The 18,421-nt window shown below is 41.4% G+C and overlaps 1 protein-coding gene across 1 annotated transcript in view; it reads right to left on the bottom strand.

Annotated features, from left to right (window-relative positions):
• Window positions 1-18,421, bottom strand: part of LOC109917776 (coiled-coil domain-containing protein 158) — a 162,845-nt gene that overhangs the window by 73,569 nt on the left and 70,855 nt on the right. The window contains exons 7-8 of the mRNA XM_048603980.1: window positions 6,188-6,298; window positions 60-174 (exon numbers count right to left, since the gene is read on the bottom strand). Of these exons, the coding sequence (XP_048459937.1) occupies window positions 60-174; window positions 6,188-6,298 (226 nt within the window). The remainder of the gene's footprint in view (window positions 1-59; window positions 175-6,187; window positions 6,299-18,421) is intronic.

Raw genomic sequence — 18,421 nt, 5'->3', positions numbered from 1 at the left:
TTTTTATTAAGTTGAAAACAATCAAAAGAAGTGATTGTATAAACAGATATACACCAGACCTTGTTTTCATACATCCTTTTTGCTTCTTGTAATTCAGATCGCAGATGGCAGACTGTGCTCTCCAATTCTGTAAGCTGTCGCGAGTACATTGTGCTCTGATTCTTTGCCTGCTCTCTGGAGGTAGGAAAAATGCTGACTCAATATTTTTCATTACATAATAACAGAAAAATATGTTTAAAACTTTAAATGTATATTCAGTAATTATGAATATGACTGAACACCAAACAACACCCCCGGGAAACAAACAGAATGGAAGAATTGTAAATGTATCATAACCATAAAATATTTGTTACCCAAATTAAGTTCCTTCTTGTTTACAGAACATATTCCAGTTACCATAATTAAACACTCCCAAAACCAATACAGCTCAATTAAGCAAATAGATGTATATAAGCTATAGAAGGAAAAATAAGTCTACCTACATTTTGTACACTTAGATGAATATGAGAAAATGCAGGAAACTATTGAAGTTTAATCAGTAGGGCAAAGGGAAACACAGCCTTGGCTGCTACGTTGTTATCCACGAAAACAATAAAAGGTACTTTAGGTATGAAAACAGTAAAAGATCTGTCAGAAGGATGAAAACCAAACTGTTGCAAAAAAACGTGTAATTTAAGAAGGCCTGAGAATCTTGCCCACCACAAAAAAGAATACCTCGTGTAAAGGTAAAGGAGAAAGTTAAAATATCCTCCATCAGTACAAAAAGAATACTGGGAAAAAAATGGAACTAAAAGCCTGATGAGATCCCTGGATATGATGGCCTGCATCCTAGGACTTTAAAGGATGTGGATGTTGTTGTGTAAAATGTTAGGCTTTGAACAGGTTAATGCAGAGGAGCACATTAAGCACAGCCCAATACACTGACGTGATAAGGATTTTCATGAGGGAAAATGAGTTGTTCAATCTTACTAGCTGCGCAACTTGTCTTAAAAGTGGGTCAGAAAATTTCTTCAAAGTTCACTGGAATCTGCACTACTGCTCATCATGTTGTATGATGGATCCTAAGCACTATTGCTTTAGTGAAAGATAAATCAGGTAGATTTGCTGACATCCTCCTCCTTTAGATTGAAGATCCATAGGGACTAACTGGTTTATTGTAGAAAGGAAAATCATTTGGTATACTAATGACAAGTGGCTCTTGTCTAAAATACACAATGACAATCAAGCACAAATTATATTAGTCTAATATAAGGCTCAAAGTAATTTTTTTACCTTGCATGACTACTTTTTGATCTTTCGGAGTTAGTTTTTATTACTTCAGGGCTCCTCTTTGCAGCCCATTTTCCTATTGCATTTGCTTTCAAACCTTTACACAACCATTCACTGCCATTTGTAGTTCTCTTCCTACATTGCAGATTCACAACCTCCCTGGGTAGCTCTCCCCTCACCCAGTCCACTGCAGCTCCCCTCTCCCAACTTTTCAGTCTCACTGCCATCCCAGCCCCAGCTCCATGATTTTGTTTCCAGGGCCTAGCTTTGTTACACAACTTCACAACCCAGGCTCTTGGCATCATTCCAGGCTTTCCCTGCCTCCCTCCCCAGTCTCACTGACCTTGCTTCCCAGTCTCAGTTGCCTGCCCAGCTACCCCTAGTCTAGCTGACGGCTACCAGCCACCTTGCTTGTCCAGTCACAAGCTGGTTCTCCCACATTTGTTGCTGATTGTTTCCTGATGAAATTATCAGTGATAAACGTGGGACAGAACGAGCCTTTGACTGGAGGAGCAGCTCCTCACCATTTCCTTCTATTTAATTATTGGGTGAATTTGATCTGTCATGACCTCATTGAATGAGGGAGCAGACTTGATGGGCTGAATGGTCTACTCCTGCTCCTATCCCTTATGATCTTCTCTGACTGGTCATTCCCATGAGTGGATTTTCCAGGGTGATTTGGAGAATTTGGGGGTATAATTCACCCCCATGTATTTTGACCTGTGGTATGATAGTTACTATGAGGGAGACCAGGATGGTAGGACTTCAGGACTTCTTCAGGATCCAGAGGTTTTCTCCCATTCAAGTCCATATGCCACCATCGTAATGGGTTGTGCAACTCAGCATTAAGCCTTTCAATGCCTAACACCTTAAACAACAGCAACCACATCTTTTAAGACCTACCAATTTTTCAAATCCAAAGACAGCACAATCTGGCAGAGTATGAAACAGGGTATTACTGCCTAAGTTTGTAAAGTCAAAGACTGGGGGTGGTGGTGATGGGTGGTGATAAATGTAATTAGCTATACAAATGTGTATATACTAAAATGCAAAATAAGCTTGGAGAAGATGTTGTATAAAGTGTTTGCAGATGTTGTATAAAGTGTTTGACACTGAAAGGATTAATGCGGATGAGCGCAATAAACACTACTCTATATGCTGATGCCCTGCAGATTGGCTACAGACCAACCCAACAGGGTCTATTGGAAGATCTTCCTCATATGGTGAGTTTCCTACCTACTGGTGGGTGAAAAATGTTAAGTACCTGCTTAAAGGTTTCAAGTGCCATCTGGGTGAGTATGCCACCCACAAGCTTTTCTGACCCAGACAAAAAAAGGAAGCCTGATGAAATCTCCATTCTGCACCATCCCAACCAATTATATAGGGGCTCACTCCACCTTCAGACTTACTGGAATCTCAAAGTCAGCTGGAAATATACACAAAACTGAACTTCATTGCCCAACCATTGGTGCTCAGTACCACTGCCAAGCTAACAGTGGACAAGGGACTGTGACCTCACTCTAGGTGCCCTTCTTCACAAGGAGACAGGGCAATCATAATAGACATCCAGCTACAGGGTGAACCATTTACAGGCCCCTTTAGATGTCTCCTCTTGGGTCACTCCAGAGATAGCTGGGTCTTCCACCTTCATCCTCCTTGTCACCCTCAGCCCCGAAGGAGTTCTCGTCAAGACATTCAGGGTACACCTCCCTTTGGGCAAAGTACACTCAGCACATCTGAGTCCTCTGGTCACAAACACCCCAGGGTTTACCAAGCAAAATTCCAAGGCCATGGACTCCATTGTGGGGTAGGGTTCTGCCACTTCAACTATAGAACCCAGGAATGCAACCAGATGTAGTGGAAGGAAAAGGAAGATGATGATCTTCTGAGGGCACAAAGATGGCGTGGATGACACGTTATTGTAAATACATTCACACATTTATAAATATATTGTTCACATTTGATCAGATGTGTGAGAAAATATCTGTCTAGCTACAACTACAAGATTTAGGATAGGGTTGTTAGAGAAAGACTGTTTCTGGTTTAAAGTGATCTACAGAAGAAGCAAAGGTGATTTAATAAAATTTTCTTTTCACACAGTGAGTAGATAACTGATAAAACGCACTGCCTGGAAATGTGGTGGAGACAGGTTCAATTGAGGCATTCAAGAGGGTATTGGATGATTACTTGGACAGAAGTAGAGTGCAAGGTTAAGGGAAAAAGCAGGAGATCACACTCGGTAAAGATGCGTATTTGAAGAGCAGTGCAGGCAAGCTGGTAAGCCGAATGGCCTCCTTTTGCACCATAACACTTCTGTGATTCTGACTGAATGTACAGAGCTTTGCCGTCCTTCAAGATACATGAGGTTGTATGCTCAAATGCGTGAAGTGAGCATCTCCTGCATCATCTGCAGGCGATAGAAACTTGGAAGGTACTTGTTACTTTGGCACCAAGGGTGAATCTTTCAAGACTACAATTCACTGCTTGTGCATTACAGCCATCAGTGGCATTGATTCCTGATGAGGTGGTCAAAAGTGCTTACCCTGGACTACGTTCAGTGGCTTAATGCCCTACTGTTCACATCACATGTATATCTTTCACTAGTGTTCTACTGGTGTCTATGTAACATGGACACACAGACCTCACATTGCTTTAAAGTGAACCCCAAGCCTCACAGAGGAAAGCATTACCCTGCCCATTCCAGGTGTAATCACATTAATTTCCTGCTCCATTGTGCACTTGTTTATACCACGATGGAAGGAAACAGCAGTCGCTTCTCATGCATAGAATCATAGAATCCCTGCAATGTGGAAGCAAGCCATTCAGCCCATCGAGTCCAGACCGAGCCTCCAAATAGCATCCCACCCAGACCCACACCCCCACCTTCGCCGTGTAACCCTACATTTCCCATGGCCAATCCACTTAACCCATGCATTGAGTCTTTACACCTGGTGAAACCCCCAATGTTAACATTCCTTGAGGTTGTTGGCTTGCTCACCAAACTGGCTGGTTATCATACAGACGTTTTGTCACCATGCTAGGTAACATCATCAGTGCGGCCTCTGATGAAGCGATGTTGTTCTACTCCACTTGGTATTCATATGATCTGATCAGTTAAGTTGGGTCGTGTCATTTCCAGTTCTGTTCTGCATGGGTTTGTACGGGGTCTAATTCCACATGTTTTTTAATTGCATTATGGGTTGAAAACCAGGCGTCTAGGAATTCCTGTGCGTGTCTATGGTTGGCTCGAGCTAGGATGGTCACACTGTCCCAGTTAAATTGATGGTCTTCATTGGCTGAGTGCACTGAGATGAGGGAAAGTTTGTCATGTCGTTTTGGTGCTTGCTGGTGTTCGTGTATCCTGACAGCTAGTTTCCTTCTGGTCTGGCTGATGTAATGTTTGTGGCAGACATTGCAAGGCATTTTGTAAACTACGTTGGTCCTGCATGTCAAGGGTCTTTGGCCCTTGTGAGTGTTTGTCGTAGTGTGGCTGTGGGTTTATGGGCTACCATGATTCCAAGTGGTCGGAGGAGTCTCGATGTCAGTTCTGATATGTCCCTGATATAGGGTAGTGTGGCCAATGTATTGGGGCATACTACGTCCTCTTGGCGTTGTCTATCTAGTAGGCACCTGCGGATGAAGTTGTTGGGATATCCGTTGTTAGCAAAGACGTTGTATAGGTAGGTGCTCTTCCTCCTTCTTGCGTAGTTCTGACGTATTGCAGTGAGTTGTGGCCTGTTTGAATAGTGTCCTAACACAGCTTTGTTTGTAGACGTTGGGGGGATTGCTGTGGAAATTGAGGATTTGGTCAGTGTGGGTTGCCTTCCTATATACTGTGGTTTGGAACTCCCATTGGTCATTCATTCCACTCTGACATCTAGAAACAAGACACCTGCAACCACTAGGAATCATGGTAGCACACAAACCCACAGCCACAATATGACAAACACTCACAAGGACCAAAGATCCCATACCCATGACATGCAGGACCAATGTAGTTTACAAAATACCTTGCGATGACTGCAACAAATATTACATTGGCCAGACCAGAAGGAAACTAGCCGTCAGGATACACGAACACCAGCTAGCACCAAAACGACACAACGAACTTTCTGTCATCTCAGTGCACTCAGCCAATGAAGGCCATCAATTTAACTGGGACAATGTGACCAACCACAGACATGCACAGGAATTCCTAGAGGCCTGGTTTTCAACCTGTAATGCAATTAACAAACATGTGGAATTAGACCCCATATACAAACCCACGCAGAACAGAACCAGAAATGACACAACCCAACTTAACAGATCAGATCATATAAATACCAAGCAGAGTAGAACGACATCACTTCATCGGAGGCCGCATTGATGATGTTACCTAGTATGGTGACAATACATCTGTATGATAACCAGCCAGCTTGGCGAGCAAGCCAACAACCTCCTCCACAACGTGAACTACAAATCTTCCCAAGACCCTAAACATTCCTTTCCTGATAACCCTGTCACCTCCCCAGCTCACTCCCACAGCCCCAGGAATATCGAGTCAACATGCCAGATATAACAGTCTACAGTCCCCCAGCAAAGTCCTGGTGCTGTTTTTGATAACACTTCCACATCCTACATTACCCCTTTACCTTCAATGCTTACCAGTTGGATTTGCATCATTTGACACCTTTCCTGAAAAGCTAGTCCATTGCATCACATACCCTTGTGAGCAGACAATAAACAATTTTCAATTCCTGATAAAATACTCAAGGTACATAGGGCATCTGTGGTTTTTCAACTCTAGAGTTCTAAAGAACTTCCTATATAATGAACAGTAATGTGTGATAGATTTGACAGACCAATTAGAAAGATGTAATGTACTGATAGAGTTTGCTGAAAATCATTCTGTGCCTTTTTGGGGAGAGTCTCTACTTACTGTATTGCCTCCACTTGGCTCTGGAAATTTGTGGCAAAGCTGTGAGAAAGGTTTACTTTTCCAGTTAGTGCTGACAATTCTTCCTCATGTTCATGATTCAGCTGCTCTATTCTATGGAAAAGTGATTACTGGTTATCTTATAATTCATCATGTAGTGTCTTTATCTTTATCTTATCTTATAAACCCAAAAAAATAAATTTGGAAAGCTATTATCAGATGATTCTTTACAAGTGGATCTCAATATCGCTGCCCTTCCAAAAAAAGGAATACCAATTAAAAATTATGAACTGTATTTGTTATCATTGTATAATTGAAAAATCAATAAGATGGTCTCCTATGACATCTCTCCAATAGGCTTAGATTTCATATTTTTGAGTAGGGTGGGGAGAGAGAGAGGGAGTAGGAATGAACTAAACTTTCCTTCTCAATACGAGAAGTTATAGCTATTCCAGCCCTCAGAAAAGGAGACGGAGAGAATAAGGATCAGTAATGTCTGTCTAACGTTGTGGAAGTCATGTAAAAGATTGTGCACTAAAGCCTGGATTTAGTTGAAAGTGTCGGGGAAGGGTAGGTGTTGATACTTGGCTATCTAGCAATCTTTTTCTCCTACATCGCAGTAAAATAGGCTATTGCATGTCTAACTAACATTTAAATGCTAATCCTTATCCCTCCTTTGCCTGTACTCACCCCGGTTACAATTTTCATCATAAACTTATGGAAGTTGTTTCAAGTTGGTGTTGTCAGACAGTACTCTGATTATTTCCTTTATTATTGCATTAAATTATCACAACCTCAGGTTCACTCAATTAGTCAGAGATATTGCAATAAACAGAACATGGTAGCTTTCACACTGTTACAACCAACAACACTGCCTATAAGTGTGACAAGTACTGCAGTTCAAGGTTGATTCTTCTAAAATAGGACTTTCCATTGGTGTAGCCTTAGGTTAGAAGTTTTTGATAACATTTTCAATAAAATTAAATGTTTTTTTCTACTCACATAGGTTGTGCACATCACTAGCTGGGTCAGCATTTATTGCCCATGTCCAGCTGTGCCGTCAAACATTTTTAATACACAACAGAATGTATTTTCCAAGGACTCAAAGCATCAGAAAACTGGCTTGAAGAGACTGAACCAATGTTAAAACGAAAAAACATTCATCTACCAAGTGTTTTATCATTCCTCAGAAACAACACAGAGTGTTTAATTTGTAACAAATTTCTTTGAAAGTCAAAATTTGATTATGTGGTCACCGTTTTGCATAAATTTGGATCTCACAAAAAAAATTGTCACTTAATCTGGTGATTAAAAGAGGAATGTCAGCCAAGACTATGAGAAAATTACTGGCTCTTCTTTGAGGTCAATGTGTCTAAATTTACCTTGTCATTAATGCAACACTCAGTCAGTATTATACTGAAATGGATATTATTGTTCCTGTATTTATCAAATTAAGTTATGCTAAACGTTTAAAGAATACTGAGGCGGTCCCACATTAGGGTGGATGTCGAGGTCTGACAGAAGATGCAAGAGAAATTTAGGAGAATGATATCATAAATAAGAAACTTCAGTTATGTGCAGAGACTATAAGAAACTGGAGTCGTTTTTCTCAGGACAGAGAAGGTTAAAAGGAAATTTGACAGACGTGTTCAAAGTCATCAAGTGTTTTGATAGAGTAAATAAGAATAAACAGTTTCTAGTGACAGAGTGTTGGTAATTAGAGCACACCAATTCAAAATGATTAGCAAAAGAATAAGCAGGAACATGTGAAAATATTTAAGAAGCTGTTATGAGCTAGAAGGCATTGCCTAAAAGGGTGGCAGAAGCAGTTCTAATCACAACTTTAAAATGGAATTAAATAAATATTTGAAGAGAAAATACTTACAGATCTACATGGAGAGAGCAGGACTGTGGGACTAACTGGCTCTACCAGAGCTGGCACAGGCACAATGGCCTGGCAGCTGCCTCCTGTGTTGCATCATTTTGCACAGAAACATAAAAAGTAAAAGGAGTAAGCCATTCAGCCCTTGAATCTGCTCTGCCATTCAATGTGATCATGATTCAGCTTTTCCCGCTTTGTCTCCAAACTCTTTGATACCCCAATCCTAATTGTATGATTCTACAAAAATGTAACAGCAAAAGTAAAATCACAATTCTTTCCAATTGTTCAGCTGTGGACAGCACTTTACGTGCACAAATATGACCTGGTCTCATAATTGTTTAGACTCAGCAAAAATATTGTGAAGCAATTCCTGAGTAAAGATAGCTGCCTCCCTAAAGGGGAGGAGGAAACTGGATGAAGAATAAGTGCTGGGCATTTGTGTAGGGTCCCCAAGCAACTTACATTCACATCAATTGTAAAAAGTGCCAGGGCATAATCCTCCTGCAGCAACATATCCCAAGAAAGTACTGAAGTGAATATACACTTGAATTCAACATTGTGTCACCCTCTTTATTAGTTAATAGGGAATGATACGAAAGATAAGTCATCATCCCTTCATTAATGATGCACCAAGAGCTCCCTGGAATAAATGTCCATTCCAAGGAGAACATTGAATGTACAGATCTCTTGTTTGAAACAGCAGCTCCTTCCTGCCTTTAAGGTGTGAGCACATTCTGCACATCTGGTAGACTGAGAAAACAGGAGCAATGAGTTTCTGATCACCTGATCTAAGCACAGCAAGAAAATGCAAATCTGACAGGGATTCAGTAACACTGTCAGGCCAGAGGTTTGTCAGTTAACAATTGATCCCCCAAATCGAAAAAGAGTAAATATACAATTGAAATTGCACATCCTTAAAGTGGCAAGCTGATGCACTCAGACACAAACATTTTAAAGATGTTGATCCCAGCCAATGAGGAAACACCAATCACTGGAAAAGTGGATAATTGAACCTATAGTGACAAAATGTTTGCCTTGTCATATTTGCCTGTCTTCCTCCCAAAATAATGACTAAAGTAGCAGTCGTCTACTTGCTTGTTTACACTTCCTGAAGCAATGTAGATGTTTAAGTGTATGCTACAATTATTCCTTTTGTAGCTGCACAATAAGACTGTCTGTTCACAGGGTCTACTAGCAGTTTTCTACTCAAATCGTGCTTTCTGCTTCCTGGTGTACAAAACAATATGAGAACAAAGAACAATACAGCACAGGAACAGGCCCTTCGGCCCTCCAAGCCTGGGCCAACACATTTTGCCCTTCCATTCAAAAACTGTCTTCACTTACAGGATCCATATCCCTCTATTCCCTTCTTATTCATGCATTCGTCCAGGTATTTCTTGAATGTGGCTATTGTGTCTGCTTCCACCACCTCCTCTCGCAGCACGTTCCAGGCACTCACCACCCTTTGTGTGAAAAACCTGCCTCGCATGTCTCTTTTAAACTTCCCCCCTCACACCTTGAAACCGTGTCCCCTAGTAATTGACCCCTCCAACCTGGATACTTTCCACTCTATCCATACCATTCACAATCTTATAAACTTCTATCAGGTCACCCCCTCAACCTCCTGCATTCCAGTGAAAACAAACACAGTCTATCCAAGCTTTCTTCAAAGTTAAAATCCCCCATACCAGGCAACATCCTGGTAAACCTTTTCTGTACCGTCTCCAAAGTATTCACGTCCTTCTGGTACTGTGGTGACCAGAACTATATGCAATATTCCAAGTGTGGCCAAACTAAAGTTCTATAAAGCTGCAGCATAACTACTCTATCCTTATACTCAATGCACCTTCCAATGAAGGCACGCATGCCATAGGCCTTTTTTACTACCTTATCTACTTAAGCTGCCACCTTCAGTGATCTGTGGACCCATTAACACAGATCCCTCTGCATATCAATACACCTAATGATTCTGCCATTCACTGTATAATTTCCACCTGTACTTGACATTCCAAAATACATCACCTCACATTTGTCCCAATTAAACTCCATCTGCCATTTTTCTGCTCATGCCTCCAACTGATCTGACATTCCTCCTCACTATCCACAGCTCCACCAATCTTTGTATCGTCCGCAAACTTACTAATTAGACAAGTTAAGATTTTCTCCAAATCATTTATGTAGACCATGAACAGCAGAGGTCCTAGCACTAATCCCTGTGGAACACCACTAGTCATAATCCTCCATTCCAAAAAACATCCTTCCACCGCAACTCTCTGTTTCCTATGATGAAGACAGTTCTGTATCCATCCTGCCAGCTCAGCTCTGATACCATGTGACTTCACCTTTTGTACCAGTCTGCCATGAGGGAGCTTCTCAAAGGCTTTGCTGAAGTCCATGTAGACAACATCAACTGCTTTTCCCTCGTCAATCATCTTCGTCACCTCCTCAAAAAACTCGATCAAGTTAGTCAGAGTGGGGGATTTAAATTTTCCTAACATAGACTGGGACTGCCATAGTGTTAGATGGGGTGGAATTTGTTAAATATGTTCAGGAATGTTTCCTTAAGAGTATATAGAGGGTCCTACTCGGGAAGGGGCAAAACTTGAATTACACTTGGAAACGAGGGCAGGACAGATAACTGAGGTGGCGTAGTGGGGAACACTTTGGGACCAGTGACCGTGGTTGTATTAATTTTAGAATAGTTATGGAAAAAGACAAAACTGGTCCATAGATTCAAGTTCTAAATTGGGGCAAGGTGAATTCTGATGGAATTAGACTGGAGCTTGCAGGGGCTGATTGGAGTAGTTTGTTTGCAGCCAAAGGGACCTCTAGCAAGTGGGAGGCCTTTAAAAATGTGATAGCTAGAGTTCAAGGTCTATATGTTCCTGTGGGGGTGAAGGGCAAGGGTGGCAGGTGTAGGGAACCCTGGATGATGAGAGATATTGAGACTTTAAAAAAGGAGGCATGGCTCAGGAGCAGGCAGCTGGGATCAAGGGAATCCCTGGAGGTATATAGGGGATACAGGAGTTTACTGAAGAAGGAAATCAGGAAGGCGAAAAGGGGGCATGAGATAGTTTTAGCTGAGAAGATTAGGGTGAATCCAAAGAGATTCTTTAAGTATGTTAAAGGAAAAAGAATAACAAGAGACGGAATAGGACCCCTCAAAGACCAAAGTGGACATCTATGTGTGGAACCGCAAGGGATGGGCGAGGTCCTCAATGAATACTTCTCCTCTGTGTTTACCATGGAGAAAGACATGAAGACTTGGGAACTTGGGGAAGTTAGTGGCGATATCTTGGGGACAGTCCATATCACAGTACAGGAGGTGTTGGAAGTATTAGATAAATCTCCTGATCCTGACTAGACACTTCCAAGAACCCTGCAAGAGGCTAGGGAAGAAATTGCGGGGGCCCTGGCTGATATATTTGCATTGTCGTTAGCCATGGGTGAAGTCCCAGAAGACTGGAGGGCAGAGAATATTGTGTCCTTATTCAAGAAGGGCTGCAAAGAAGAATCTGGAAATTATAGACCAGTAAGTTTAACATCTGTGGTAAGTAAGTTACTTGAAAAAATTCTGAGGGATAAGATACACATGCATTTGGAAAGACAGGGTTTGATTAGGAGTAGTCAGCATGGTTTTGTGTGAGGGAGATCATGCCTCACAAATTTGTTAGAGTTCTTTGATGAAGTGACCAGGAAGGTTGATGAGGGCAGGGCAGGGCAGTAGACATAGTCTATATGGATTTCAGTAAGGCCTTTGATAAGGTTCCATATCGTAGGCTTCTCTGGAAGGTTAGATCACATGGAATCCAGGGAGGGCTGGCAAATTGGATACACAATTGGCTTGATGGTCGGAAGCAGAGGGTAATACTAAGGTTTTGGAGTAGATCTGTAGCTCGGGTTGTGGGTGTTGAGGTTGGTTGGTTCGCCGAGCTGGTTTGTTGTTCCGCAGACGTTTCGTTACCGTGCTTGGTAACATCCTCAGTGCAGCCTCTGACGAAGCATCGGTGTGTTTTCCCGCCTGGTTTTTAAACTCTGGGGTCCGTTGCAATGGACTGCCTCACGTCCGGGTTTTCTCCATAGTGGAATGTATATGGGGTCGAGTTCAATGTGTTTATTAATAGCCTGCTTCATGGGGTGCCATGCTTCCAGGAATTCTTGTGCTTGTCTCTGCCTAGCCTGTCCCAGGATCTTGGTGTTGCCCAGTCGAAGGCGTGGTTCTGCTTGTCCATGTGGATTGAGACGAGTCAGTATGACCCAATACTCATTCATCTCAATCCGCATGGACAAGGAGAACCACGACTTCGACTGGGACAACACTAAGATCCTGGGACAGGCTAGGCAGAGACAAGCACGAGAATTCCTGGAAGCATGGCACTCCACGAACCTATTAATAAATACATTGAACTCGACCCCATATACATTCCACTACGGAGGAAACCCAGAAGTGAGGAAATCCATCGCAACAGACCCCAGAGTTTAAAAACCAGGGGGAAAACACACCGATGCTTCATCAGAGGCTGCACTGAGGATGTTACCAAGCACAGTAACGAAACGTCTGCGGAACAACAAACCAGCTCGGCGAGCCAACCAACCTCAACAGAGGGTAATACTGAAAGGATGCTTGTCTGATGGAGGCCTGTGACTAGTGGTGTGTCTCAGGGGTTGGTGCTGGGCCCATTGCTGTTTGTTATCTATATCAATGATTTGGATGAGAATGTACAAGGCATGATTAATAAGTTTGCGGATGACACTAAAATAGGCAGTATCGTGGACAGCGAGGAAGGTTATCAGAAATTGCAGCAGGATCTTGATCAGGTAGGGAAGTGGGCCAAGAAATGGCAAATGGAGTTTAATATAGCTAAGTGTGAAGTATTGTATTTTGGGAAGTGAAATTCAGGCAGGAGTTTCATGGTAAATGGTAGGGCCTTAAGGACTGTAGTGGAAGAGAGGGACCTTGGAGTTCAGGTGCACAGTTCTCTGAAAGTGGAGTCACAGGTAGACAGGGCAGTAAAGAAGGCTTTTGGCACACTGGCCTTCATCAGTCAGGGTATTGAGTATAGAAGTTGGGAAGTTATGATGCAGTTGTACATGACTTTGGTGAGGCTAAACTTGGTTTTGGTCACCTTACTATAAGAAGTACGTTACTACACTGAAAAGACTGCAGAAGAAATTTACAAGGATGTTGCCAGGACTCAAGGGACTGAGTTATAGGAAGAGATTGGACAAGCTAGGACTTTTTCTTCATCGCGTAAGAAACTGAGGGGGGATCTTATTGAAGTATATAAGATCATGAGAGGTATAGATAGAGTGAATGCACTCAGTCTTTTTCCCAGGGTTGGGGAAATGAGGACGACAGGGCATCAGTTTAAGGTAAGAGGGGAAGAATACATGGGAACCTGAGAGACAACTTTTTTACACATATGTACGCATATGGAATGAGCTGCCAGCAGAGGTGGTTGAGGCAGGTACGTTAACAACATTTAAAAGGCATTCGGACAAATACATGGATAGGAAATGTTTAGAAGAATATGGGCCAAGTGCAGGAAAATGGGCTTAGACTGGATGGATATTTTGATCGGCACAGACCAGTTTGGGCCGAAGGGCCTATCTCTGTGCTGTAGGACTTTATGACTATTAAATATTACAGATTTCATAGAATCCCTACAGTGTGGAAACAGGCCCTTCAGCCCAACAAGTCCACACCAACCGTCAGAGCATCCCACCCAATCTATACATCCCTGAACACTATGGTCAATTTAGCATGGCCAATCCACCGAGCCTGCACATCTTTGGACTGCAGGAGGAAACCAGAGCACCCAGAGGAAACCCACACAGACACAGGGAGAATGTGCAAACTCCACACAGACAGTTGCCCTAGGCTGGGATTGAACCTAGGTCCCTGGTGCTGTGAGGCAGCAGTGCTAAACCACTGAGCCACCGTGCCATCCCAATTAGGGTTGGAAGAATATCATATTGTTAGTTTGCTTTGACACTTAAGTGCTGTACTTACCTTGATTAAGTATGGATCGTTAAGGTTATTGGATGACAAGAGTCTACTCCCTAAATGATCTTAAGTTGCATTATTAATGTGAATATCTCAAGGATAAAATTATGTAAGATCGTTAGAGCAAACACATTTTAGAGTATGTTAATTTTTTTTATGATGACAAAGTAACAAGAGTAAATCCAATAGTTTTCTGGTACTAAAAAAGACATCTCTTTACCTGAAAGCAGATGAGCACTGATAGAGCAGGAAGAGCAAAGGAGGAGGACATTCAGGTCATAATGCTTGCACCAACTCTTAGAAATAGCTAATTAATTAGTCCCACGCTCCTGCATTTTCCAATCGTCCTCCACACTTTTCCTCTAATTATTTATTCAATGCCCTGTTGAAAATTAGTTTTGAATTTGCTAACAATACCCTTTCACACAGTGAATACAATTTGCTTTGTAAAATCTTTTTTCCTCACATCATCACTGGTTCTTTAACCTTAAATCTGTGAGCAATGGCCCTCTGCCACGGTAAATAGTTTCTTCACACTTAGCCTATTAAAACCCTTCAGGATTTTGAACTCCTCTTTCAAATCTCCTAATCTTCTCTGCTCTTACAAGTACAAACCCAGTTTAGTCCTTACATAAATGAAGTACTTCACACTGGTGCCATTCTCATCAAATTCTCTCTGCTATGCTTAAGACATTGACATCCATCCTAATTAGCCATAGTACTCCGGATGGGGGTCAAGTAGTTTGGTTGGCTTAATGACTGTTTTGTGATGCAGAGTAACACCAACAGTGTGGATCCAATTCCTACACCAGCTGAGATTACCATGAAGGACTCTCCTTCTCAACCTCTCCCCTTGCCTGATGACTCAGATTAAACCACCACCAGTTGAATCTCTCCAATGAGACAGTAGCACTATGGGCTGATAGGACTATGGCGACTTTGCTACAGATGGTGACCTGAATAATGTTTAGGAAAGGTTCAGCACCATATTGTTGTTTTTGTATACTAATTTCTCTATTTGAGAAGCTAAGGGTCCACATGCATTTTAAAATAGCATTCTCAATTTGGTCTATCACTCCACCTGAAGATCTCTCTGTCCCTGTTCCTTCTTTGAATTGTACCCGAGTTTATTATGCCTCTCCTGCACCAACACTCCCTCAAGGGCAACAGGGCTGGGCAATTAATGCTGGTCCAGCAGCATTGTCTATTTCCCATGAATGAATGCTTAAAAATCCTCATTTTTTTTCCCCTAGTTTGAATCACTTTATACACATTTGCATTAAATTTCACCTGTCATTTGTTTACCCATTAGATTACTTCCTACATCTTCTTGCCATTTGTTAATATTCTGCTCACAGTTTATCATATTACTACATTTTGTGTCATCTACAGACTTTGAAATGATGTCATGTATGCCTAAATGCAGGTTATTATTACATATCTAAGAGAGCAGTGGTCTCAATACCAAACCCTGTGCAACATCATTGCACATTTCACCACAGTTTGAAAAACAATTCAACTGTACCTCTGAAGCCAAAACTTCCATGGTAATAGATTCACTGTCTGAACTTAGACCCCGAATTCTGAGGATTTCTTCAAAAGGATGTAGAAAAGAAGAAATCATTTAAAAATTGGGGTGCCTTTTCTAAAACTATACGTGCCCATGTCACTTGTAAAATGAGATAAATATATTTACCAAGTGGCTCAAACTAATGACATTAACTAACCTCATGTCATTGTCAGGGACAGCTGGTTTGCTATGTTGTTTCACAAACTGCTAAGCTACTGCAACAATCCACAATTGATGACCTCATTGCTGGTGGTGGTGGTGGATGATGCAGCTCAGGATGTCTTTGCTTCACAGTCAGGCATCTTCATAAATTTCAGGTTTCTCTATCTTTCAGTCTCTCTCGACAGAAGAATTTCTCTTATGAGAAGTTGGAAATACTGAATGATTTCACCAAATGTAATTCTAGGTACAACTCAACTGGCTGACTTTGCAACCCCACATCTATCTTCAATCTGAACGAAACAAAGTCATCTTCAATGCTTAGGAGGTTTAAGGTTACCAAATAAGGTTCACCAGCACGATCCAAACAAGATGGATTTACCAGCCTGTACTCACAGTACTATACCCCTTGAGTGACTTTTGTCATTGCTCCTCGCTCAATATCTAAGACATGCTATTGGGAGTAACATTAAATATTTTGTGCATAAATTAAAATACATTATATTGATTCTGTAAGCAAGGCAGATTGTCTGGGGGTCTTGCTTTACTTTTCAATAAGAGAGTTGGTCATTGACAGGTAAAGAGTGGTATAACAGGCAGACTCATTCATTATTTATTAATTACTGAGGAAAGTGGACATATTATTTTAATTACATTATTTTGGTGGAATTCAGTGTGGAAAAGGTGAAACAGAAAAGTCTAAATTATATTTTAGTGTGATATATCTGTTCTTCCCTTGCCATTGGTAGTATTCACAACGTGAATAGGTAACAGCAAGTATGACTGTCATGTGGGAATGATATACCTCAACCATATGTTATATTCAATTTGTATATTCCCAAACGCAATGGCTATCTAAACTATAATTTATCCTAAAATAAATCATTAAAGTCTTGGGTATATCCAAAAGGCAATAAATCTTCACTGTCTCATGTTGGGTCATGTGTCAAATTAAATAGACAAGCAAGTATCAGTCAGTGCTGTTGATATAGTGGCAAGTGAACAACTCACTATTGGAAGCAATTTCCTCTTTCTCCACTCCAATCACTCCTTCACATAAATCAGGGCCATGGCCAAAGACCAACTAAGTGGACAGTTGCTAACTTATTTGAAAAATGCTTTGAGGGGGAAGCTTCATGCAACCATCACAAACAACTGTTTCTCTGAGGTTCGAGTTTGCTTTTTTGGGCTCCATTAAAAGCAACTCCAGTACAGAAAACCTCAGCTAGAAGAGGTAAACAAGTATACAGAATCCCCAACATCCTAATACGTTTTAGGATCACTTTACACCACTTTAACCCTCCCCAACAAGTCCTTTAGGAATCTTAAAACAAGCTTAGTACTAAATGCACTGCTCAACATACAAAAGCAATGTACACCACATTTGTGGCTGTAATTATTTTTAAAAAGTGATCTCTAAGGTTATCAGCAACTTTGATGCAGTCACAATGGTCAGCAGATGTCACACTAATGACACACACCTTGACTTAAGAATGTAGTCATTGTTCTCCAGAATAAAGGGTGGAATTTAATGAGTGCAGTGGGGGTCTCTCCCTCTCGTTGGAGAACCAGCAAGAGTTTTGCATCAGTTCTCTCCAGGAAATCTGACAAAATTAGTGGGTAATCAGACACTTCCCTGGACAGCATCAGGCCTCACATTTGATTAAGCCTTCAGTAGAATGGAAATCTCTCCATGAGGGCTGCCTGCCAATCAGAGGTCAGGAGCTCTCCAATACTGGCAGCACCATCGGGTTCAATTGCCATCGCTGGTATAACACCGCTGCATGCAAGAGGAAATATTGATGGATCCCTGGATAGAGGTGAGTGTGGGCAGTTGGGGTCTTGGAAGAACAGAGTTCAGAACAGTTTAAATGATTTACTAAGGACCTCAACTGTCTTCTAGTGAGATGGCCACCCTCAATCCTTGCGTTTGATCAGGAGGCAAAAAGGCAGGGTTCCCACCCTACAACTCTCACCCAAACAGTGACCCATCCCTCCAAACCAGCCTTGAAGAGAATTATATCTAGCCAAATTATCAATAACATGTATGAAACTAAACAAAAACATTTTCAAGCATTTATTTAAATGCACTTGCTCAAACTAATTAAATTGTTGAAACTATAAGAAATAACCAAGCTATTAGAAGGTTTTTCTTTCTAGTGTAGAGAAATATGATTTGTGGAAAAGATGACAGGAACTTAAACTGAATTGTTAAGAATAGTCCTCAGGTGAAAGTATTAAATTGGGGAGAAGTTAACTACCACAATATTTGACAAGAACTGGGAAATGTAGATTGGGGGCAGCTGTTTGAGGGTAAATCTATATCTACTTTGTGGGAATCTTTTAAAGGCCAGTTCATTAGAGTTCAGAATCAGCTTGTTCCTGAGAAAATGAAAGATACGATGGAAAGATTCAGGAACCTTGGTTGACAAGAGAAATTGTGAGCTTAGTCAAAAAAGAAAAAGGAGGCATTTGCAAGGTTTAGAAAAGTGAAGACAGATAGAGGCCTCAAAAATATAAAGAAAGCAGGAAGAACCTAAACATGGCATTAGGAGTGTAGTGACTGTAACAAAGTCAGACAGGTCAACCTCATAGAATATAATTTCCTTGATTGAGGCT

This window comes from Rhincodon typus, chromosome 1, assembly GCF_021869965.1.
Source record: "Rhincodon typus isolate 14 chromosome 1, sRhiTyp1.1, whole genome shotgun sequence".
NCBI lineage: Eukaryota > Metazoa > Chordata > Chondrichthyes > Orectolobiformes > Rhincodontidae > Rhincodon > Rhincodon typus.
The sequence above is the reverse complement of the archived record's forward strand: the minus strand, read 5'-3'. Positions and strand labels throughout refer to the sequence as shown.